Below are 25,653 nucleotides of genomic sequence, written 5' to 3'. Positions count from 1 at the left end.
TTTTTATTGTGTCCAGAGCAAAAGTGATTCTTCTCACTTCTCTTTCTATAATGTCTGAGAATACAAATAATGACCAGCAACAACAAATTTCTTTTTCTGCATCTTCTAACATAGTTCAAAACATTGATTTTTTTATTACCTTAAATTGTAACTGATCTTCTTGTAATACTAGCTATCATAGCTCTGTAATATGAAAGTAAGAAGCAAAATTATCAAGGATGTATTCAAACAGAAAATAACTGTCAGTGTATGGTTCAGATTCAACCATGACTAAATTATAAAGAATTGGAACCAGCTGAAATAGTGAAATTAGAAATATATAGAGAAATATACAGTTGTATTTTTAGTGGCAACTGTACACATTTTAGCAAGTCTGATTCAGGTTATTTGAGATCTTGTGTAACCATTTATTTTGGAAGTCAGATTATCAACTTTCAAACTTAAATGTAGGTTCCTAAATAATCTTCGCTGATCCTAATAAAGTACACAGAACTTTCTATTTGCATGGAAACAAACCCATCTGCCTATAGACAGTATTATTTCTGAAGATTAATCTGAGAAGTTATAAATGCACAGACATGTTCAATTTTGTGAAAAACTGTGCTGCTTCTTAAAAGCATTTTTTGAAATTTACAATAAATTTTTTGAAATTACAATTTTCAATAAATAGTACCTCCTCAAATCTGCCCACACAATCCAAATATTGAGTCTCTGTAGGGAATCTATATAATACATGAGATACCATATTGTTGACTGTACGCTCATAACGGCAAGCCATGGTTGTGGCCAGAAGTAGTAGTAGTTCACACAGAAAATGGATCAGTGGGACTACACAAAAATACACATTTTTCTTAACACAGAAGACAGATAAATTTGTGTTATAGCTGAGAGCCTAAGTAGAGTTAGATGGAAAGGAAAATGAGCCACAGAACTTAGTTGAATATTCAATAAAACAGGATAAAGAAATGGGTCAAGTCCATTTTCTCCACTTATCCAGTATTAGAATTTTAAATATGTTTTGGCTGACAAAGTTTGTGCTAGTTTATAGCAGATACAAACAGCAAGTCAAATAATAGTCACGTATCTGGATCCGATATGAATGTCTATAAATTACTGCACAGTAAGAAATTCTCTACCTTAAAATATCTCATTTTTTCTTGGAATACTTCTGATATCAAGATTTTACTGCTAATGACAAATTAACTGAATAGGGACAATTATATCTACCTAGTGTTCATTATTTCAGAAGTACTGTCTTCTATGCTTTTTTCACCAAAGTTGTATAACAATGTGCTTACGCACCAATTATATACGATAGTATTCATCCTTCACCTTTTAGCAAAGAAAACATTGCAAATGTGTTCAGCATTTCTTAGTGTCTTGGGTATTCATTATTCCCATTGTCAATGCAGGATTTGATACTATTAAGCAAAGGAAGTATAATACACAAACTTAGTGTATAATCTCCAAATTCCATCTCCAAAACACGTTTGTCCAGATGGGACTTTTATTCATTAGTACCAAAGAAACAGTAACTTTTTTTTCAGGAGATCAGAAAATCTATGTTCTGAATGTAGTACTTACTTCAGAGTGTTCAATGCCTATACCGTATTTGTCCTTATAACTGCAAAAAAATACAAAAATCAGAATTTTGCACCGCGGACTCAAATACTCTCATGAGCCTTGTTTTAATAGTGAGAATGTCAAGGAGCACTTTTGACATGGGCACAGTGCAAATACTCACATCTTCTTAGCTAGGCAACCTAAAAATTAACAATCACAAATGGTTTCGCCCAACTAAAATGTATTCTAGAAGCCCCATCATGCCTAACCAAAACGTTTTCCAGAAGCCCCTGCATATTTCTTCCCTGACTTACTAGGATATGTCTAAAACACTGTCCAAAGAACTTCAGAAGTAACTGCATGCATTTCAAGAAGCTCTGCATTCTCATGCATGTGCCCGGTCTTCCAGGTAACCCATGAAACTGTAGACACGCAGGGAGCTATTCAGGCAGAAGATCAGGCTCCAAAGGAATCATAGATAGGAAGGTTGTTCCAAGATGGGGGATGAATTTCTCCTAATAAAACTGCAGGGTTGTTTTTTATTGTGTGCGCTTGTTTAAATATATAATGCAATTATTTGTTAATGGACGTAACTTCAATGCCAAGCAGCTAGTGAAAAGATTATGAGAACAGATTCACAGCCTCTCTGCTCTTTGCTCAGCTTGCTCCTTAACTACTTGCTCTTTAAGGACTAGTTCTATCAGTGATTGAAATAAATGGAAAAACTTCGGTACTGACCTCCATGAACTCTGGCCTAGGGCTTTACTTCCTGCACAGACTGTCTTTCACTCTATCCTCCTTACTAAGTTCTACCACTTTGATGCAGAAGTATGGTTTATCTACTTGTTCATTACCTTTTCATTATTACTCCTTCCCTTTATCATTATATACCCTTCTGCTTAGACTTTCACAAAAAACCCAAACATATGGGAAAAACCAAATCTGTAATTTTGGTTACTTCATAATTTCAAATAAACTGACCTACAACAGAGGACCTTACTGTAGGTCTCCAAGATTTATTTAATATTATCTCTTTTGACAGATGATTGACTGTCATAACAAATTGACTGTCACAGTATAATTGGTGTTTTTTTAGAACTCATACATGGTGAAGAATGAAGTAGACCAAGAATAATTAAAAAAACCCAAACAAACATAATCTGATCCTAACTAGGAAAAAACACACTTAAAGATAAGATATAGTCAGCAAATGATTTCGAGCAGATTCTTGAGTAGACTATAGAAATGTTATATTATATAAAATAAGGTTACTGCTCTACCTGGCCCTTAACTTCTACCCATAGAAGTTCAGATTCCTGCAGATCATGTGAAAGATACACATTCAAGAATACAAGCAAACCTGTTTTCTTCAGAGTCAACAGGAAAATTCCACAGACTTCAGTGAGAGTTAAATTATGTGTACTTTAGAAAAAAATCATGTTCCTAACATCATTTTATGGTTTTGACCAAATACTTGTTAGTTTAAGCAAATATTTGTTAATATAGAAGATAGCCTAAGACACTTCTAAAAGCTGATTCTTAAATATTTTGCATTTGCTTTGCTTTTAACAGAGAAAGTATTAAAAAAGGAATATGTATTTTCCAGAAGCTACATTTTTGTCTTCAATTTTTGTCCTGATGTGCTGTTCTTGGATGATGTCTGAGCCTCTACCGTCCACTTTCAAGGACATGAGCAAAGAGTATCCCATAAGAGTTAAGCTTTATAAAATTGCTTTTATTTTTTCCAGTTTTTCCTCACTGTAGAACAGAATAGAATAGTTCAGCTGGAAAGGACCTACAACAATAATCTAGTCCAACTGCCTGACCACTTCAGGGCTGACCAAGTTAAAGGATATAATTAAGGCCATTGTCCAAATGCCTCTTGAAACACTGTCAGGCATGACTATAGCTGTTACAACTATAGCTGTTATGAAAACTAGAAAAAACCACATGACTATAGCTGTTACGGAAACTATGGTGTCTACAATTTTCATGGCAACAGCTTCATTTACAAGCACTTGGATAACCATCTCTGCTCTAATCTGCTGACCAGCACCATCGCATTTTTATCTCCTATTCAGTCATGTGTCTTTACAAGCATTCAGATAATGAGCCATCAATAGTTAATGTAGCAGTTGATGTGCCTGGTTCAAGCTAAAATAATTGATAGCAATGATTATGAAGCAGATATAGTGAAATGGGAGTACATAGTCTTGTTGCTAGCTTCAGGCATTGACCACATGCTCCTCCTCCTCTAAATATTTATGTTTCTGTCCTTTTTCTCATATCCCAGCTTTTTCTTTGCTGGACTGTCACATCAGTCTTCTTCCGTCATCAAGTATTTATTACAAAGTCCACAGCTTTTAAGAGAAAATCTCCTGCTTATAAATATTTGCAACACGCTACTGAATACACAGAACTTCACAAGAGCAAGGAAATAAACTCATACTTGAAAAGAATCCAAGTAACTACTTGTATGTACAATTATACCTATGATTGTGCTCTGTTGGGAATACGCTGGCAGTTTAAAAAAAAAAGACAGTTTAGAGAGGAGCCAGCTAAAAGCATTGTCCTACTTACACCACTGATACAGTCAGTCTGTGTTTTGACAGATAATATTAGTTAGGAGTTGTCAACCATCATAAAAATGGTATTTAAGACTATGCAAACAACTTTTATTTGCTTTTATGTAGAAAAAGAACAGCCATGTATACATGTTCTGCATACATGCTACCTCAGGAAGGTAACACTTAAAATCTTTCCTACATGATTCTAAGGTTGGACATAACTAATATTTCAGCATTGTCTTCCACTTAAACCTTTTTAACTTAATAATGCCAAGTTTCCTTTGAATTCCAGATGCTCTGTCTCTCCATGATACATTTAGATCCTCTAACAAAATGTACTTACCTCTATATTTACTCTACTAGAATTAATAATAGTTATGTTTAATACCTAGCCTTTTGCATATATATCAATATGGTTCCCTTAATTTTCATATCTTGAGATAAACAATCGAGATAAACTTGAGATAAACTAGAGATAAACTTGAGAAAAACTAGCAGAAAAAGCATCATTCCAATTTGTTTATGAAAATATTTATGTTCATATTTAGTAATCTAAACTGATTTTGGAAGTCACAAAGACTTGCTACTTGCACTGACTTTAATGGGAACTGCATGGGTTCAGAACACCTGACAATTAAGACATTTTTATTTAGTAGCCTGAACAACTGTTCTTTAAGACAGTGGAAATCTCCTAGAGATAGCAACAAGCACTGGATTAAGCTTTAATTTTCACACATGAATACTAAGTGCCTCACTGGACTTCTGAGACAGAAAACTTGGAACCTCCACCTCAGACACATGGGATAGGATCTCCATTTCACTTCTTGGAATTCTTTTTAAACTACTCTGTGGAAATGTGAGAAAAAAATGTTTTATCTTGCAATATGAAAAAAAATTGATGGAGACCTTACAAAAGCCCATCATACAAAGGTTTTTAGTACCTCAAAAAAAGTACTGATTATTCATTCAAATATACAGGATGCCATTCGTACTCTATGTTCTTCAGCATAGCCAGAAAGAAATAAAACAGGAAGAAAGCCATCATTCCATCTTCATCACAAGAAGAGCTATTTTAAGGACAATACTGTGGGTCAAACTATTATTTCTACCCAAACAGCAAATACCTGAAATTGCTTAGCAAGTGCCCAATCTTAAAGGAACAAAAATTCTTTTCAATTACTTAAAAATTTGTTTATTTTTTTCTGGTGGGCTATTTTATTTTTGTATCTATGTCACTATATGTATCTGTATGTATGTCACTATTTTGTATCTATGCACTATATGCACACACATTTAAACAGAAAATAGAACCTCAGAATAAGGCCCTACTGACTTACTGTTGTCTTCCTATACCTTTCTTGTCCCTGGCAGTAAAACATTCATTGTTCATCAGTATTGGAAGAAACTGCAAGGCTATCAACAAAATTGTCTAATCACAATCCTATTAAAGCTTAATATTGATCAAATTACATAAACTGGTTCAATAAAACAAGGTCATTACATTTCCCTCTTTGGATTTTCCCTTTTATCATGCCTCCAGTAAGCATTTCTAAATAAGTGGTATCTTATTAGATGAAATAAAACCTTAATGATTACCAGTATATTTCTATTACTGATTTTATTACTGAATTATTGTAGCTAACAATTAGAGTTTAGCTGAAATCTATGGGGTACTAGGGGATATCAAAGGATTCTTTTTATCATTGCAGTCCCACACCCCAAACAATTCTACTATCTATATTCAGAAAGAACAGATTATAAAGTAGTGCTAATGATAATTTCTATTAGAGAGAGGAAAAAAAAAAAAATTTGCTACATTTTGAAGAATTTCTACTTCAATTAGAGCTAGGTAGTTAGAGGGCCAGCAGAGAGATCCACTGGAATCACAATACACTCGAAGGTGCTGGAAATAAAAAAATTAAATAAAAATAGATTAACAAACTGGAGCCATTTCCCCTCCATGTTCCCTATCAAGACTAAGAAGAAAGTGTGACTTTAATTCTTTGGTACTGGATGCTTCCCTGTCTGTTGTAAAGATTCATAGTAAAGATACTTTCAATAAAATTCTAAAGAGGCTAGTATAGAAACAGGCAAGTCAATTTTTCTATTGTACATGTAATATTAGAAGGTCTTTCATAAAGTTGTAAATTTTTATTAAATATTTCATCAAATGAAAAGTTACACATTTGTTTGCTAGCCACCGTTAACAGAATTGTTTATTATTGCTGTACAGTTTCTCAGAGGAATATGCTGTCTCAGATGGACTAGATGACCTCTAAAGGTCTCTTCCAACCCAAACTATTCTATGATTCTGGGAAATAAATTAATATGTATTTCAGTAACACCCTCTTCCTAGGCCTGGATAGCTAGCCCCGCTTTGCAGGGGGTTTGGACCACTTGAGTTCCAACAGTCCCTCTCAGTATAAATTACTCTATGATCTCTACCAAAGAATAGCATATTTAGACTGTTGTAGTTTTAAAAGGTCCATTTTAAATTTAGGGTTTTTATACCCATGCACAGAAGAATTCACCTCATGTAAGTTTAGCTATCTAAAAGTTAACCACCCAAGCTAGGCATTAAGGCTCTGTAGTCATGAGGAAAACACAAAACAAAACCAGAGCATTTCCTGGTTCACCCTACCCATCTTACAGAATTAACTGCCCTTTCTGAAGGGCACTTCCTATTTTCTTACAGAAAGATTCTATATGATTAAGACTGAATGCTTAACTTTTAGACAGCTTTATTAGTCAGAATGAATTGTACTATAAAAGACATAGCATAGGTGCAGATTCCAATCATCAGAACACAAGAACTATAGCTATGTAAAAAAAAAAATCTGCTAACATAAATGTTTAGTGAAATCAGAACTTAGACCTTCTTTAGAAAAATCCAGCAACTGCCCAGTAAAGGAGATAAAACACACAAAGGGAAGGTTTGGTAAATAAAGAATTAGATACTTTATGTATTCTTTGAAGCATCAAAAACTATGTACCAACATCTTTTACCCACTTGAAAACATCAGCATAAGTATAGCAATGTCATCAATAGTATGACATTTCGATCATCTATTAATTTTCTCTAAACCCAGATTTTTTATTCAATGACTGAACAAAATCAATGTATTACTGTAAATATCAAAGCACTAGTCAATGAATGCAGGTCATGATCTACCATTTTCAATTGGAACAATATTTTACCCATGAAGTTTGCTTTCAAATTGTGATTATCACAGGCTTTTCAGCCTTGCAACAGCATTTCTCTAAGCTCTGTAGCAACATTTAAAATTTAAAAATTATTTTTATGAAATAAGCACAAAACTTCCAAAAAAATTGTTGCAATATCATTGACTTCTAATATCAATGTAAAAAAAAAGATAAAGTGTCAATATTTTATTTTGATTCAAAGGACTTTAAAAGAATTTAATATTTTTTATAAAAATTATATAAACATTCAAATTGAAAATCAAGCCATTGTGTTTGAAAACTTAATTTGGAATTTATTTTCTCAGAATCATCCACAGTATAATTCTGCTATTAGTCCAGATTCAAACTGAAAGTAACTCACTCATCAGAGTGAAAAGATCTTACACATTTTCATCAATCCTTTAATAATGAACCCAGCAATGTCTAGCTAAATTCCCAGTGCAGGATAGGAGAAAGAGACTGACAATTATCAGAGAATTTTTTCTGACTTTGACAATCATCAGGATCCATTCCAGCATCTTAAAGTCTTTTAAAGTGCTTGCAAGGTTGTTCTACATCATCTCACACAGCCACAGGCCTGGGCCACATTGTTATCCCTGTTTCTGGTAATATAATATTCAGGAGGCAATGGGCACAAACTGAAACACAGGAGGTTCCTCCTGAACATCAGGAAGCGCTTTTTACTCTAAGGGTGACTGAGCACTGGCAGAGGTTGCCCAGAGAGGTTATGGAGTCTACCCTCAGAGATACTGAAAAGCCATCTGGATACAGTTCTGGGCAGCCTGTTCTTAGTAACCCTGCTGGAGCAGAAGGGTTGATTGGACAAGGAAACCTCCAGAGGTCCCTTCCAACCTCACCCGTTTTATGATTATGTGAATATCAGATTAATTTCTAAGTAAATCACTGAGCAAGTACATTATTAATGAACAAAATACACATATTTGACTAGAGACTGATGACCTATGAACATCTTCATATAAATAATACCTCAGCATCTTCCACACTTTGAAACTTATTTTTGAAAGACTAAAAGAAACAAACCAATCACAAAACAAGCCTAGTTCAGCATTGTTTATCAGAGCACATTTACAATAACTCTTATGATTCTTACGATTCATTTTAAGTCTTACAATGACATAAATTGTATTTTTTCAATGTTTGTTTACACAACAACTAATATAGATGACATTTTCTAGACAATTTAGGTTAGAGAAGATTATGGTGAAATTTGCCTGAGAAAGATGTAACCGAACATTCTCCTCTTCCTACCACTCAAAACAGGAGTTACAGTTTCGAACTACAGTTACCAACCTTTTTAGTAGAGCACTTTTTAATGCTACAATAAAGGACCTAATTTTACTCCAATAAAATAAAACCATACTGTTAAGTATTTAGATCCTATGCTTCCCCATTACAGTAGAGTTGTACTGTATCTAGCAATTATTATTTTTTTGCTGGACTCAAGATTTATGATCTAAATACAATAAATCCTGTTGTAAGGGAACATGCAGTGCAGACCCAAATACACTTTTCTTAGAGGCTTCCACTGTCAACAGGCAGCTTTGGGAAGAATAAACAAGATCACTTGTGAACTAGATTCTTATTATCAGAAGACCTATTACACAAAGAACACTTCTCAACTTAACTGTACTACCACGTAATTCTAATAGTTTTAGTAAAAATATTCAGACTCGTGTTTCATTCTTTGTGTGAATGATCCCCACACAAAGTAGAATTGCTCCACAGTGAAGTCTGAAATAAAGAACAGGGAGGGGTGTTCTGGGTCAAGTTCAAAGGTTAACCAAAGGTACTATGATATATAATGTCTTTCACACCAGCTTCATCTTGAAAACAGTTTGGGGTTTTCACCCTGTCTTTGTCTAAGAAAGATGAATTCTGAATGTCATTCCTTGATAATTCAAGACCTTCTTCTGATGAATGATACATCTTTAGTCATGGTACCCTATATTCATTTTTTCCTCCATCAACATTATTTTTGGCTTAAAGAATTTCTTTCATCTTTACCTAGTCACTCCATCTTCCTGCCTCTCCAGGAGAATTTACAAAATCACTCATATTCCCTCTCAACTCAGTTTTCCCCAGAAGTATGAAAACTTCAATTAGTCTTTTCACGCAGAAGATGTTATTGCCTCTTTGCTCTAGCAGTCTTTTTCTGAATCTCTTCCAGCCTGAAGTTGGCTCTCAGTCACTACTAAGCCAAAACCCAGGCAATAAGGTTCAAACCACCCCTTAATACTTATGTACTTCTAATAGAAATCTCTTACATAATACATTTCAGAATTATATTTGCCTTTTTTACACCCACCTCCCGCTGGCTGCCTACAGCCGTTGTATCACGTATATTTTCCCTCTCTACTACTGCTACCTAAAAGGTCGGAACATAAATTTTTGTTATCACCTGCTAGATATAAGGCCCTCATGTTTGTACCATGCAATATCATCCCACCTCTGTTACTCTTGTTCTTGTGTACTATCATACTCATTCCGTTAGTTGACTGTTCAACTCAATTTTGTGTCATCGAAAATTTCCACTAGCATGCTCCTCCTTCTTGTGCTCAAATTAACAAAAACTGATCCCAAAACACCTTCTTAATCAACTACTACTACCAGTCTGCTTCCATCCTGTCAATCACTGTAAGTGAAAATTTTTCCTCTCTCTATTACTTACTTTACTAATTATCTTACTTTTTCTTACTCACTTCACATCTACTAGTAATTTAAATGGGGCCACTTCAAAAGATACCTATTTTAGGGATATCATAGTTCCGTAGTCTAACAGTTCTGGTACCAAACAGTGATGTTGAGTTATTCTGTATAAAGATAATTTTGGTAAACCCTGGTCATATTTTTAGGTTAACTTTTTGACTTATTATTAGTTTTTCCTCCAAAATAAGTTTTAAAGTCTTCTCTATTATTACATTTAGTCTAACAGGTCTGTAATTGCCTGCTCACTTTTTCCCTCCTTCCTTAAACATAGCTGTTCAGTTAAAGATAGATGTTCATAAAGTTAAGACTGCTAATCTAATGGAAATAAAAATTACTTCAATGATAGAAATTAGCAAGACAACTATATTTTTTTAACTCAGATTCGAAATATGTAGTTAACTATACATTGTTCTGTCACAGCATAGATCAGTATAAAAACCTAGAGCCATCTACAGTCATATTTTGCATTTTGGCTACAGCATTAACAGCTGTAGCTCTAACAGCATTAACTAATACCTCAAGCTTCATATTTCCTATTTCCAGTCAGACATTACCCCAGTTTTCATGCAGGTTCTTTTTGTTCAGATTCTATTTATGAAAAGTGCAATGATTTTTTCAGATCATATTTTCAACTGTTTAAGACAAAAACCAGTGTCCTAACAAAAATGCTTCAGAATGTAACTGTGTCAATACACACTTTCTACATGCAAAGCACTATGTAAATGCTAAGAAATAACAGAATTTTGAAAAACACTCAAGAAATCAAGAGCTAAAAGAAATGTATTCTGATAAAGCAAGCCTCATTAGATGTCAGGTTATAACTAAGTAATAATTATCATATAGTTATTGTATACTTATGTATTCTTCTCTTAAATCAAGTGAACACAGAATTCTTCCTCTCCATGATAAAAGTACTGGGTAGCATTTTGTCATAGGGCTATGTCAGGCAGCTAGCAATGCAAGCTTGCCATTAATAAAACTATAAACAAAAAAGAAAAGACAGAAGTATTATGTAGAGTATCTCAAGTCCAGAAAGGAAGCTAAATAGTATGGCAGTCATAAGTTATTTTCTTGGAAGGCTGTTATTACTAGAAAGTTGTATTACTAGGCCAGTGCTCTGTACTTATAGAAACAGATTTCTACAGAATTGAATTACTTACATGAAGAACCAGACAACCTAACTGATAGGAAAAAATCTGGTTGTGCTTTAAAGTGTAAGCAGTATGTCACACAGTTCCTCATATGGGAAACCCACATCTCTACTTAGATACATGGATGAATGCTACCTGAAATACCCATTCTTAATGGTCCATGGTAGTGCAAAGTGTTCACGTGACAAATCAATTACTTTTAGGGGGTGTACGGCTATCATTCAAAAACATACAACACCAACATTTACTAGAAGAAATGAAGATCAAAATCATGTCATGATCCAGTTCCTTAGAATTTCTGTTTCTTTTAGGCTCTGTATCGCATTTATGCTGAATATTATTTTCCTTAGGTAGTCTCCTGCATTTTAGCAGTTTTGCTTATGTGAGAAACAAACATTAAGGCTTAGACACCTGCTAGTGCTCAACAGAAATACCTCACCATGGGCTGAGTGGAGAGTGCCTCTGTGCTACGTGGCACACTGAATGGGGGTTCACAGATGCAGAACCTCCTCTATTCTTCAGATTTCTAGCAATAAAACTTTGAATAAAGGATCTATGCTGTCTTTCACTTATTCTTTTACATTATTCTATGAAGAGACACCAGTGGAAGAAAAGCTCAACTGCCCACAAATTAGAAAAAAAACAAAAAAACCCCTTGATTTTACTGTATATCAAGATCACTGCTACTCCTTTTTGTTTGACCCAAGCCCAGTGCAGCCATTCTTATTGCCTGGAGCTCATACTAAAGTTGCTAATGCTATTCTTCAAATTATTACAGTCTCCCTCTCTCTTTTTCAGCCCTACCCCAAGATATTCCAATAGCATGCTGGGGTTAGCCCTTAAGCAACTGCTTCTGTTCCCTACTCCAGTGGGTGCCTTTTTCCTATCTTTAGAACTTTCTCACTCATTTGATTAATCCTTACCACCTCCTTATTCCAATCACACAGCTGAATCTGTCTTCGTCTCTAACCACTGTTTAACAGGTATACAACTTTGCCCAGGTAAGTATGCCCAGGCCCTCATGGCTACAATCAAATTCTCTATTAAGTGACAGTTGGAAGACGCAAAGAAAATAACATGGGGAAAAAACTATGTTTTGAATCATGGTATATTTCAAACCTCTGGCCAGGTATATTGACTGAACTAAGATGTTTCTTTGCTTTTAATTCTAGTATATTGAAAAATAATGTTATATTGATATATAATATTGAAATATAATATCATACTATTATTTTAAATGAAGACATTAATTTTGCAGTTCCTAAAAAAGACCAAGGTAATTTTAGATAAAGAAATTTATATAACTATTTTTAAAATAAATGAATAAAAATATTAAGTTATCAGTTGTTTCTGTGGTTTTGTGTAGTACCTTATTTAACCTACATAAGCTAGTTTTATTTATTGTAACACTAGTTAGAAAATCTTATCTGGAATAGAGTCTGCAGGACATATCCTCATTGTTTTTTCTTCATTCCCACCATTAGGTCTTTAATTTAAATGATCCCTCATCTGTTGTAAATGCTAGAGCAACAGCCAAAAGAACCAGTAGCTACAGGCCTTCATCTTGCTCTCCTTGAAGTCAACAGCATTACTCCTACTCTTAACTTTGAAGAGAAGACAGGCCCCAAAGAGGTCAAACCAGGTACTATTAAATCTATAGGAGTTCTGCAGCCAACCTCAACATGAGCAGAATCTGGGCCTCAAGGAATAAATATTGATTACGGTTAAAGTAAGGGGCATTAAGCAGAAAATCAGTGAACCTAAAAAAAAATATCTTTATAAACTACATACCTGAGGCAGGGCTGAGTTAAGCTGTCGCTGGAGGGAGTCTCTGTCATAGATGACATCCTGTAGGCGTTGCTGTGCAAGTGACAAGCTTTCCTGTGTCTCCCGAAGAGTATCAAGGAGACGGTCCCTTTCATCCAGCATGTTCACCATCAGCTGCTCAAAGTGAGAATCTGAGTCCGAGCCACTGCTTTGGGACCCCCGTTGACTCATCGGGGTGTCCTCGTTTATCGTTGGCATCACTTCACACATCATTTCTTTAAAAAAACACAAATCAAGGAAAAGCTCTTCAGTAGAAAAACATTTGAGGGGCTTTCATAAGAGGAATGTACTCTGTCATATGGACACAGTAGATTATTGCATTGTTCCCTCTTTCAACCTCGTGCTTTCAATGTTAATCAGATGGTTGATAGACAGGGATTAAATACAGTGATTAATTCCACACAGCAAAGACTTTGAATGTGCTTTCTAAACTGAGAGAAGAATGACTGGAAGGAGACAGAGGGTAACAGAATATTTTAAATTAATAGTTTTGCAAATAATGCTCTCTTAAAATGACAGAAAAGACTTCCTCTGCAATTGTAGTCTCCTTTCTTGTTGATTTTCTGCCCTCTCTTACTTAATGTCATTGTTGAATTGCTGGTATTGATGCCAGTAGCTGCCATTAATTGCCAGAGTTTGTCCTGCTCTAGGCATTTCTACAGTACAGCTCAGGCTAACCATCGATCCAGTATCATGCTGCCTTAACAATGCCAGGTTAATCTATTTTTCTATCTAGTTATTCCCACCCTTAGGGGAAATTATTCTCCAGTGAGCTCGTTCAGTAAGAGGTCAAGAACTAGAAACTCTCTGCTAATTACCATCCCTGTGGTATCTTGTGCAAATTGAATTACCAGGGACAGAATCACTGTTGTTTCCTTCCTAAAAACAGTCCTGAGCAGAGTGAATAATATCGCCTAGTCCCATTCTTCAATTATAAGGCTTCTTATGTATATCTCAAAACCTCAGTTTGTGTATGTGGAGAAACTTATGCTATGAGATACTGGGTTCTGTAGATGGAAAACAAAACAAAACAAAACAAAGATATGACAGGTCTCAAAGCTCTTTTTTTTTTTTTTTAAATAAAAAGACTGTGTTAATAATAGATGATATCTACCCAATGACAGTCACCCAAAGAATCAGAAACTGTTTTCTAGTATGACTGAAGATCTAGTATGACTGAAGAAGTACAGCAGATATAACTTTATACATAGTTAAGGGTTAATTTCTGGAAACTGTTATTGTAGTAACTATTGGAAGCCTTTTATCTCAGCAAGTGGGATCAAGGTGCTTTTGGTTCATCTACTGGAAGTTAAAATATTTTACTTAGGAATTTGCTGTGGACCTTCTGGACATGAACTTTTTCTACAATACATGCAGTTGACACACTTCCACTGTTAAGTGTGCCATTGTGTAACATTCTCACCATTTCCCTCTCAATATTACGACAGATTAGCTCTACATATTCTTAAATCTGGTCTGCTTTCCAAAGTAGGAAAATGAACTGGTGAAAGTGGAATTTATGAAAAATGGAAGATCTAGCTGTTACAGAATGTAATTTAAAGACAGGCCATACACCAGGGAACAAAGGAGCTAAGACACCTGTACTTAATTCATTAAAACAAACTCCTCCTATAAGTCACAAACAAGCCTTGTGCTAATGCTACTAAGATTTACTGGGAAAATTAAATAGCTTCACTCAGATTAGCTGGTCTTGATCATATTCTGAATGTTCATGCAGAATTTAGTATTCTTAATTTTCACTTTTTCAGCAGATAAGGTAACTAGCAAAGTTGGCATCAAACATTGGTATTTCAGCATGAATTATCAGCTACTACTGCATAGCTTTCATAAGCAATAGCTTCACTACTGAGGTTTCAGGTAGGTCTTGGTCCTGTTTTTAAAGCAGACTGGAGGCAAGGTAAAGGTTGCTTGTGGCTATTATCCACTTAGTAATTAATGAGGTGCAAGAGAAGCAGTTAATAGCTTGAAGTGATAGACACTGAAAAGTTCCTCACATCTCCAATATATTTAGGTCAGGTATATTTACTCAGGATTATCTAATTCGATGCTGCATATCTCCATTACACATGAGGTTCAAAAGTTTCTATTCCAGAAACCTTTGCCTCTCCTAAACTACAGGCTCCGCTAGCAAGTACCACAATGTCCTTTCATACTGATATGAGGTTAATACATCAGTGCCTCCATTGCCATAAAAAGCTTCAAGATTAAAAATATTTGCACCATTAGCAACTGACCTTCATGGTACCTACCACTTCCTCTTCTGAGTATGGACAGTGTGTACTGTGAAGCACCACAGATGGGGAGTGACTAAACTCTGCAGCTGCACCAGCAGAAGGATGGTTTGAATAAATGAGTACTCATCCTCCTACACTTCAATTTCTCTGCAGAGGCAGAACAGCTTTTGGGGAGTTCTTGCTGTTGTAACTGCTTTGCCCACTGTCCACAGATACCTCAAGCTGTGGGACTATCAGCTGGGGGGAGGCACTGTCTTGCTTCCACGATCCTCTCACAATGCTGTGGGAGTACATTGCACTTGGCAAGTGGCCATCACTCTGTGGAGTGTCTCCACCAGGTCCCACCTGTGGCTAACCAGTTTGGGATGGTCAAGTTCACAGTGAGCAAAGGGATAACTAAAACATCCAAGGCCATCTGCCACTTGCTCAGTTCAATCATAACATTTCCATATGCAGCAGGTGGCCAGAGACCAAGGTCTCTGCATGCCCAATCTTCAAGACTAAAGAAAACACTTCAGATTGTCACTGAACCTTTCCTGCCTCATGATCATCAACATTTCATAGGGCAAACTTCCTGCCCTGTGGGATTCTCACTGGTGAACTTCCATCATTCAAGAAATTACCTCCTGCACATGCAGATCAAGTTTATGGTCTGAAGACCACAGCATACACTACCACTACTCACAGGCAGTGGCAGAGTGAGAGTGGTGCAGTTTTTCATGCATGCTGGTGTGTGTGTGGAAACAGGTAAGGAAACCTCTGTGCAGACAGCTGTTGCTACCTTAGCATCTTGTATTCAAACTAGATAGAAAATCTCCTCCTACAGTCATTACAGGGATGCAGGAAGCCATATATACAAGTGGTTGTGGGGCAGCAATGGAACCCATGGGTTGAATGCTCATGGCACTATTACCATGTCTTCTCCACCCTCTAAGCTGCTGCATGCAGGGAGGGGAGCGGACCATGCAGTGTGCTTAATTTGAAAGCCTGGGCTGCACTATCCTGACATGGCACAAGTAACAAACTTGGACTACGAGTAAGACCGTAGAGAAGGCAGGGAACAGGTGGGCAGTTCCTGATGTAGGCAGTTGCTATTTGGAAGTTTTCTCCCACAGCTCACAGCCCCAGGAGAATCTTTAAAAGGTACAGCAGGTCTTGCAGTCACACTGGTGATGTACGTTGCTCTCCAGCAGTTCGGAAATCAATACCATTATTCCATTGGAACCACATGCATCCTCTCCCTTTCCCCACCCTCAGCTTGGAGGCAAATATCAAAAAGCAGTATGCTAACCTGGGCCAGATCAGAAATACTGGTAGGGTGTGCCAGAAAGGGCTGCATTGATACTTGCAACAGTGAGGAGCAGGGGAAACGGGAATCCTGGGCCATGTCCTCACATGGATCTTTTGTGGGAGCCAACAACAAGGACCCACAGAACAACTCTGAAGGGAACCCAGCTTCTCAGGATGTTCCTGGGTCATCAACCCAGAAAGACAGAAACAAACTTTCAAACAACTGCAGGTTTGTTGTGCGGCTCCCAGAGAAAGATTTCTTATAGTTCTTCGTGAAAGACCTATATGCCATGGTGTTCTGATTTACTATGATTTGTGTGTTCTTGCCTTTAGAAAAGCATTCTTTTTCTTTTTTTTCTTTTTTTAAACTTTATCTGGCATTTATCACTCTTACACCTGCCAGCAGATGGGATGCTTTCAATGTCCTGAGGCTGCCACCATGTAACACTGTTCCCAAGAAATGTTGGCCTTCTTCCAGCACATGTTCAATAACAGAGCCACTTCCCCAGGACCTTACTGCACCCTTTATGAATTTTCTGCTTAATAGCAGGAAGAAATCAAAATACTGAGACTATCTGAATAATTTTAAAAGGAAGAAAAAAAAAGGGAGGTTCATCAAGAGGGGCTGCAACAAAAGCTAGGGCAGGTATAGCAGAGAAAGGACTTCAACAGAAGTAGAGGAACAGTGTCAGCAAACAGACTGATCACAACTTAGTAGTAGAAGACTGGCAGCTAAGGACAAATAGGAGGGCACATATGCATTTGGATCTTTATATAGGAAGTGAATCACGTCAGGGAGTTACAAGAGTTCCTGAAGTTTCCAGAGCCTTCTGATGGTGTGTATGTATTAGACAACCCTTGGTTAACCACATGATGATGTGGTTCACACATGGGGTCAGGACATTAGATTTAAGAGTAAGCTTCCAGTTTAATTATAGCTGAAAGGAATTTAGTTTGCACACACCAAAAACACATAGAGAACCAAGCCAACACAATGTAGATGGAAACAACTGGGATTCACATTAAAACATAAAATAAAAATAGTATTGCTATGAACAGTTAGGTCTGATTGCTAATGTGGTCATACCCTGAGTAATTTTAATTGTATTTTTAAATTTCCCGTGGGGGACGAGGGCAACTTCTGATTTTCCTTCTACGTAATTTTAAATTTTAAAGCTAATTTTGGTGATTAAAAAAAATGCCAAAACCCCAACAATTTTAACTCTGGTTTCATAATATAATCAACTGAAATATTTCATATACTGACATCAGAAGGAATCATTTTAACTACCTATTCTTGCCCCACTAATCGCAGACCATAAATCTGTGTTAAGCTAAAGCGTATTTTATACAGGAAGGATTTCAACCATTAGACACTGAAAGTGATCTCGCTAGTAAAATAACCAGAATTAGTCATTCTTTCTGTGAAAAATATATGCTTTTTTTCAATTGTATTTATAGGGCAGACAGAGCCACATTCAATGCTGCAGTTTTTAAAGGCTCAGAATAAGGTTATTGGCAGGCCCACTTCTATTACATTTTAGACCTACCATGTCACATGTGTTTTTGTAGCTGATCTGTGAGTTTACAGAACTTTTGATATATCTCAGATACATTTCACTATATATGCATGAATCAATTTTCATATAGAGAGGTCAGATGCATCCCAGACTTTGTGGATATATATACATTTCAGGAATAATGGACCATGCATATGTGGCAGGTATTCATCTCAAGTACACAGTTCTTATTAATTCATGTAGATATCAATTCTACTCAGAACAGAACTCAGCAGGATAAATAATGGACCATCTTTAAACTTCCTTTTTGTCCTCCATTCTTACTGCTTCAAAAACTGGTTAGGCTCATAGGACTTGATTTTCTAAACCATAATTTTTGGATAGACCAAATATAGTCATAAACTGACATCTGGATATTCCATGTTGTCTAATTGTGTTTATCAGCCAATGGTTTGAGACCCTGCTCCCCTGTCATACAATTGACTGTATATAACTATATAACCAGAGACAGCCCCAAAAGATAAAAGGTCAGGATGAAGTTTCCAGCCCTCTGCTCTTCTGAATTAGTCTTATGCAGTGTAACAGGCTGTTAGTTCCTCATTCAACTCCATGTGCACACTGCAATTCAGATGCAAAAATATGTTCATTGAGTCTGTGCATATATTTTAATCTCTCCATTCAGTTTGCATGTGCCAGCTCCTATGCTAACATTTTTGTTATCCCAGGGTAGTATTCCTCTCACTAATCAATACATTCCTATCAACTACTACAAGGCAATTACAGTTACATATCTTTGATGAGTCCTATTAAGGAAAAAGAAGTCAGAACTGACAGTAACAGTAAAGGAAGGATGAGTGAAGACATACAACAACGTGCATGAAGCATCAGAATGCCTTCTCTGAAGTTTACAACACAAAGCTTGAACTGCATTGCCACAATTCTAAATTTCAAAGTAACTTCTCTTACAATTTTCAGGTTAATGCAATAAAAATACAAGCAAAATTGGAGTGTGAAAATACCTGCCTTAAACTTCAGAAATTTACAGCAATCACTGAATCTTCTTTTTATTTTCCAAACCTGCACTGAGCAACCTCTTATTTTGCACTTGGCCCAGCATTGGGCAAGGGGTTGGCACAGATGACCTTTAAAGATCCCTTCCACACTGAATAACTCCGTCTGTCTGAAGAGAGCTTTAAGTTCAAAAGATTCACTTATTTACCAGAGAGATTCTGAAATTTAATATACATTTAAATAAGCTGGAGAGGAATTTGAAAAAAAGCCCAAAACCAAAACCCCACATTGTGGCTCATTTCATTGCATTAAAAAAAAAAAACAACCCAAACAAACAAACAAAAAAACACCGCAACAAAAAACCCACCCCATATTGATTTTATTAGGGTGGGCTGCCTTGTGGAGAATTTGGGCCTCTATATACTTGGAAGACTTCTACAAAAAGTAAACAAAATTGTCATTAAAAAATAAAACTCAGTTACACTTGATTACAAGTATGGCCACATTTTCAGATATTGCTATTTACACTAAATGTGCTGATCTCTGAGTGACATTAAAATAAAAATAATTAAAAAAATACCTGCCCAAAAACTCCACAAACCAGAGAAATCTGAAAACATAACCATATGAGGATGAGAAACAAACACGTACTTTTTAGACAACCAAATTTAAACAAAAATCTGCTTATTTTTGGAAATGTAGGCAATTTCAGTTTGTCAGAAAATATACACAAAAAAAGAAACTAAAATATTATATGGGATGATAAAATGCCACCTCTCAGAACATTTTAAATTTAAAAGTTTGAAAAGTCTTATAATTCAACTTTTATGGCCTCACTTATATTCTTTCAAAAGGTTTGAAGGAAGATTTTAATGCTTTATTTTTTTTTTACTTACCCAGTGAATCACAGTAAAGCAAATAACGAAAAAATATTTTTAGAATAAAGACTGAAAAGCTGCTGAAGCCTAGCTTGGCAGGGGAACACATGTGTATAGTATGACAGTACATAATGGTATATGCTCCTTCTAAAGGGAACAAACAGTACATATAAATATTTTTTCCCCAAAATTCCAACATTGAAGTTGTTCCTATTCAAGGTCATAATCTGTCATCAAGTCAATGTTTACAACATATGTAAAGGCATGAGGTGCTTGGTACATTTAGGAAGTTTTCTGGCTATGCCATTAATGATAAGTAAAAATAGGAACACATCATACTCACATCAGGGAAAAAAAAGCTTTCCTAACACCATCCTCTCAAAAAACAGTCAACCAATCAAACCAACCAACCAACCCCCAAACAAACCCAAGAAACAAGAAACACAGACTTGCTTGCTTCTCACAGGAAAGATACATGGTGTTGAGTAAACTCAGAAATCTGTAACCAGCTATCAGGAGTCGGCTTTGCAGAGTCTGAGTAAATTCCCACTGAAGTAATTTACTATGGATTTCTTTACCAAGACACTGGTCACATGAAAGAAGGAGGAAAAGATGAAGGAGGAGTACTTCAGGCATCCAATTTGGTTTCCTAATTTGATACCTCAAATCCTACTTAATTATACCAGTGGTGCCCAACCATGCATCCAGCAAGTCATGCAGCTCTTTGGGCCACTAGAGAACTGCAGGCTGTTGCCACCAGAAAACTGAGTCAGAAAAGGAGTTGAGGGATGAATGGAAGTGAAGAGGGAACAGATAATGAAGACCTTCATTAACCATCCTGGTCCTCAGGAGGAAGTGAGGAACAGGCCTGATAACTACAGTAGCAGCAACCCACTATTAAGTGGCAGCCATCTTGCTCTATCAGGATATGACTGAAGGCACACCGAGTTAAATAAATATGAGGGAACACAGGCATCCAAGAGAACACTGATGGACCTGGAATTTCTTTCAGTGGGTGCTAGGAACTGCAAGTGGTGAATTAAACACTTCTGCCCCATATCTTCAAGACCACAGAATACCATGATAACAGAATAAGCCCTCATGTACATTATTCTGTGCAATACTTCCCATACAGCCAAGATTGCAAAGAAGAGGAAGGAGTGGAGGGAAAGGGCTTAGCAAGGTGACATATGCCTCATTAATACCTAAACATGCATTATATATACCTCTTTATTCAAAGGAAAAAAGAGAAATTTTTTGTTCCTTTGCCAGAAAAAAGCTGACTTGCCCTGTAGTAATACAACTTAATTAAAGCTATGCTTGACTGATTTAAGACAACAAAAATAAGACTTTTTAAATGTGTTTCTCTTTCTTTAAAAAGAAAAACAAAAGATCCATTGATACTAAACTTAGTATCTCTGCAGTAAAAAGTTTGCCACTTCACCTGGTATTCTGAATGTAAGTAAAGCAATTCCTCAATGAAATATGCATTTACTTTAAGTCACCAGCATTTTACTGTTAATAAACAAACACTGTTTCTTAGATTCATCAGGAGCCACAGAGCAGACATTACAATTCCCTTGCTCAGGGAGCACACGAAGTGCCCAAAACTCTCAAGGACTGCAGCAGATACTGAACTTGTGTAGCACCTTATGACTGTCCCAAAGCCTCTGAGAGGTTCTGAAGGGGGAGCAGGATACTGACAAATTACTACTTTCCTTAAAATCCATATAGCACATACATGCTCCCTAGGAAAAGACTTTTAGGCAATGTAAAAACTTTAGAATTCTTCTTATTTGAAACAAAGCCTAAGCACTTGTTTTAATAGTAGTTCTAGACCTGTGAAGCAGCACATTAAAGTTCTCTAAATACACAATGGACAAGGAAGAGAATGTATCTACTACACCATCTACTGCAAAATCTATTCCAGGTTGATTGGTTCCTAGTTCAGTATTTTCTCCAATCATTTGCATGGAGCCCAATACAACAACTGCTTAAATTCATGGAAATTCTGTCATGGACTTCAGTGGGTTTGGATCAGTGTAAATGGTTGGAAAAGTCACTAACATAGGCAAGCCATCAACCTCCTGTCATTTTACTACCTCCAAACAGGAGCATAAAAATAAAAAAATCTATGTTATGCACAACTAGGGAGCACACTGGATGTTATGTGACCACTGCCTACAATATTATGAGGAATCATGAACAGGTTTCCCCTCTAAACACACAACATTGAACTGGCAAAAAGCAACGACTGTTTAAAGTCATCTGTTCTATGAGAAGGGGAGAGAATGTGGTTCATTGCCATTGCATTATTAAAGTTTTTTCAGGTTGAAAAAACGTCACAGCAAATCTATAGCCTTAACTGCATTATGCTCCCATGAAGAGTGAACTCGACATTAGCTCAGTTAGGAATTCTGCAGCTCAGTTTGGACATCCAGGTGAGCGAACGGACAAAAATTGCAACAAACAGCACAGGATATGCCCACCCTTCGTTAAGAATTATATAAAGCTCCTTTTCAGGAGCTACTCCATTAACAACTAAATTGATAGCAATTCTCTTATCTTCTATCCACAGATGCTGATAATCATGTATGGACCAGGTGTGAAAGTACATCCTCAATACTGACTTTTTCTAAAACTACTTGAAATTTCTGTGGTACACATCCTATAAAGGTGGAAAATGAGAAAGTTCTAATCTTTCTTCTCATTGGACCCCACCCTATTTGACATCTTCTGTTATCTTGACTGTCCAAGAGTCTTGGAATTATGTATTTTTTTAAAGTGAATGTTGTAACAAACGCCTCTGCAATCTCATGTAGCCTGGGAATAATTCACCAGCTGGGCTTCTTTCACTTGGGCAAGCTCTGGCAATGAGAAGACGGAATACTACTTGGCTTCTGCCTGACAAAGGCTCTTAGACAAGCATTCATTTTGCTCACCTTGATGGCTACCACCTTAGATGTGAATCTAATTTTATTCCCTCACCCTTCTGTCCATAACTGGTTTTAAAAGCTTGTTTTCTGTATACTCAGATGTTTGATTTGTACACCAAGATTGAGGAGTCATTTCAAGTTACTTGTAATTTTGCTGCAGGAGAAAGAAGTAGAAATCGAACTACCATACATTCTAGCCTGTCCACAGTGACATCAGCTTGAAAACTCATTTCATTGGATCGTTCCGGATATTTTGCATTTACAAGCTATTTTTTTCCAAATCATTAAATAGATACAGTGGCTGATAAAACCAGTTTTTACTGCAATTATGTCTTTTCAGATGTTCTCAGCAAGATCGCTCTTAGGCAGCACGGTTTAATTCCATAAGGAAAATCCTTCCTATTGTCTGAGTTGCATTACATGCATATTCCTCCTCCTAGTTAACTCCTTACCTGCCAGTCTCCACTAAACTATGATATCACCTTTAACAGAAGCATCCTGCACTCCTTCCACACAGGAGGGGTGATCAACACAGTACCTTAAAAAAAGGACTCATTCCAACCATTGGTTCTTTATGTCATCCCTCCGGCCTCATATCCCTCTCAACCACATCAAAAAAAAAAAAAGAAAAAAGAAGTTGGCTTCACGTTTTTAGTCTGAAATTCCCCAACTCCCGACTCCCATTAGAGAAATGCATTTAAATACCACACAAGTACTACAGCAAGAGGCAGACAGCAAGATTTTGCATTTGCACCTCACCTCCCCAGAGGGTACCGGGGCTAAGGAGGGAATGTCTAACTCAGAAATAGAAGGTTCAGTACCTAGTAGCTTTTATTTCGGCGTCTGCTATTTCACTTGATCAATAACAACCGCAGTCTCCACCAGCTTCGAGCGGGGACTCACACAGCCGAGCACTCCTGGACCATCTTCCTAGCAATGGTGACACAGGCGTTGCTCCGAGGAACCCCAAGCCCCTGCACCCGTCCTCCGGCAAGAGTGGCTGCTTGGCACCTCAGCATTTTCTTCGGTCACTTCGTCAGCAGCCAAGAGGAGAAGCATCCATGGGAAAAATGGCATATTACAAATTTTGCTTTGAGAAGCAAAGCTCGGCTCAGACCATTATCGGGAGCAGGAGGGGGGGGAGCGGCTCTTAAAGCTCCAGCAGCCCCTTTCGAGCAACAGCATCTTCGCAGCTGGAGGCCAAGCGATTACAGGGGGGAGGGGCCAGGGCGAAAGCATCTTTCTTTTATTTCTCATCTTTTGTTAAACTTAACTGAGCGATACCTGGCTTCTCTTATTCTTCAATACCTCCCAGGCTAATTATGCCTCTGCGCGTGACTGAAGTCCACACGCACGCACGACTGCCTGCACGATCAAAAGCAAACGCGCTTTTCTGCTTTACAGAAAGAAATCCTCTGCCCACAGCTCATCGCTGCCTGGCAGGCACCCTACAGCGCCTGATCTCAGCGGTCCAGAGCAGGAGCCGCGGCAGTGGGAGCTGGGAGAGAGAACCCCGGCAGGTCACCCACGGCACGTGCCCTGCGGACCAGCCTCCGCGTCCCGGGCGCCTCCGTTCCGCGGGGCGTAAGCGGCCGCACCTGGGGCAGAACCAAGCAGCCGCACCCGGGGGCAAAACCAGCCGCACCCGGGGCACCGCCACCGGCTGCCCGCCGAGGGCCAGGGACCGCCGTCCCCCCGCCGCTGTGCTGCCCTAGTCCTGGCTGATCGCTGGGGGATGCCTGGGTTGAAAGCGGTATGCGAGCTCTAAAGCGCCGTATTCTGCAATTTAAAAGAGTTCAGGCGAAACGCCAGTACATCTCATCTAATCGGATATATAGTGTAATAAAACGTATCATCTGCTGTAATCCGACCATGACAAAGCAGTGGTAAAATCTGCTATAATCTGAATAGTCCGGGCGTGTAATTAATATTACGCGTTTGGAAACGCTAGGCGTAAGCAGGCGCCCTCTCCCCGGGTCCGAAGGCTGGGCGGGCGGCACGGCCCGAGGGCGGGTGGCGGCGGGCGAGGCAGAGGCGGGGGTGGCGGCGGAGGGAGCGGCTACGGGCGCCGCTGGGCTCGGCGCGCTCCTCGTCGGCGGGGACTTCCCCTGGAAGCCGCTGCAGTGGTTTCCACCAGTCCTTAAATAAATTCTGAAGTAATCACGTCTGCTCTCCCTGCCTCACGCACACGGCTCCCCGAAGGCAGCTGCTGCTACTGCTGCTTCGCGGCTCGCAGGGGGCCAATTCCCTCACGCCCACTCCTTAAAGGCAAAAAATAATAATAATAATTAAAAAAAAAAAGGACACTGGGGCCCGATCCTAACGGGGGAGCGGCGCTCCCTTTCCTCCTCTCCCCTCTCCTCAGCGCGACCGTTAAAAAGGGCGGGCGGGCAGTGGGGCGCGTGCCCGTCCGTTGGCGCCCGCCGCTCCCCACGCGCCCCGCTGCGCGCGGGACCCCCCTCAGACACCCCCCCCCCCCCCCCACGCCCCGTCCCAACGGCTGCGGGGCGGGCGGCTGAAGCGAGTCCCGCCGAGGCGGCAGCGCGAAGGGAGCGAGGGGATCGCGGCTCCGTAGCCGCTAAACGCCACCTCCGCCCGGCGAGGCGGTCTGCTGCCCCCGGAGATGTCCCTTCAGCCTCCCGTCCTGCGGCCCTCCTCGCCCGCCAGTGCTGGCCCGCGCAGCCCGAGGCGGGAGGGTAGAAAAGGGACGGGGAGACGGGGCGC

At 38.3% G+C, this 25,653-nt stretch overlaps 1 protein-coding gene across 1 annotated transcript in view; it reads right to left on the bottom strand.

Annotated features, from left to right (window-relative positions):
• The window catches only part of PPFIA2 (PTPRF interacting protein alpha 2), a 338,047-nt gene extending 314,037 nt beyond the window's left edge, over window positions 1–24,010 (bottom strand). The window contains exons 1-2 of the mRNA XM_075057802.1: window positions 23,751–24,010; window positions 13,004–13,254 (exon numbers count right to left, since the gene is read on the bottom strand). Coding sequence (XP_074913903.1) covers window positions 13,004–13,252 — 249 coding nt within the window. The 5' untranslated portion in view covers window positions 13,253–13,254; window positions 23,751–24,010. The remainder of the gene's footprint in view (window positions 1–13,003; window positions 13,255–23,750) is intronic.
• Window positions 24,011–25,653: the final 1,643 nt, after the last annotated feature.

Source organism: Buteo buteo, chromosome 26 (genome assembly GCF_964188355.1).
Source record: "Buteo buteo chromosome 26, bButBut1.hap1.1, whole genome shotgun sequence".
In the NCBI taxonomy this organism is placed as follows: Eukaryota; Metazoa; Chordata; class Aves; order Accipitriformes; family Accipitridae; genus Buteo; species Buteo buteo.
This window is presented reverse-complemented; position numbering and strand designations above follow the sequence as displayed.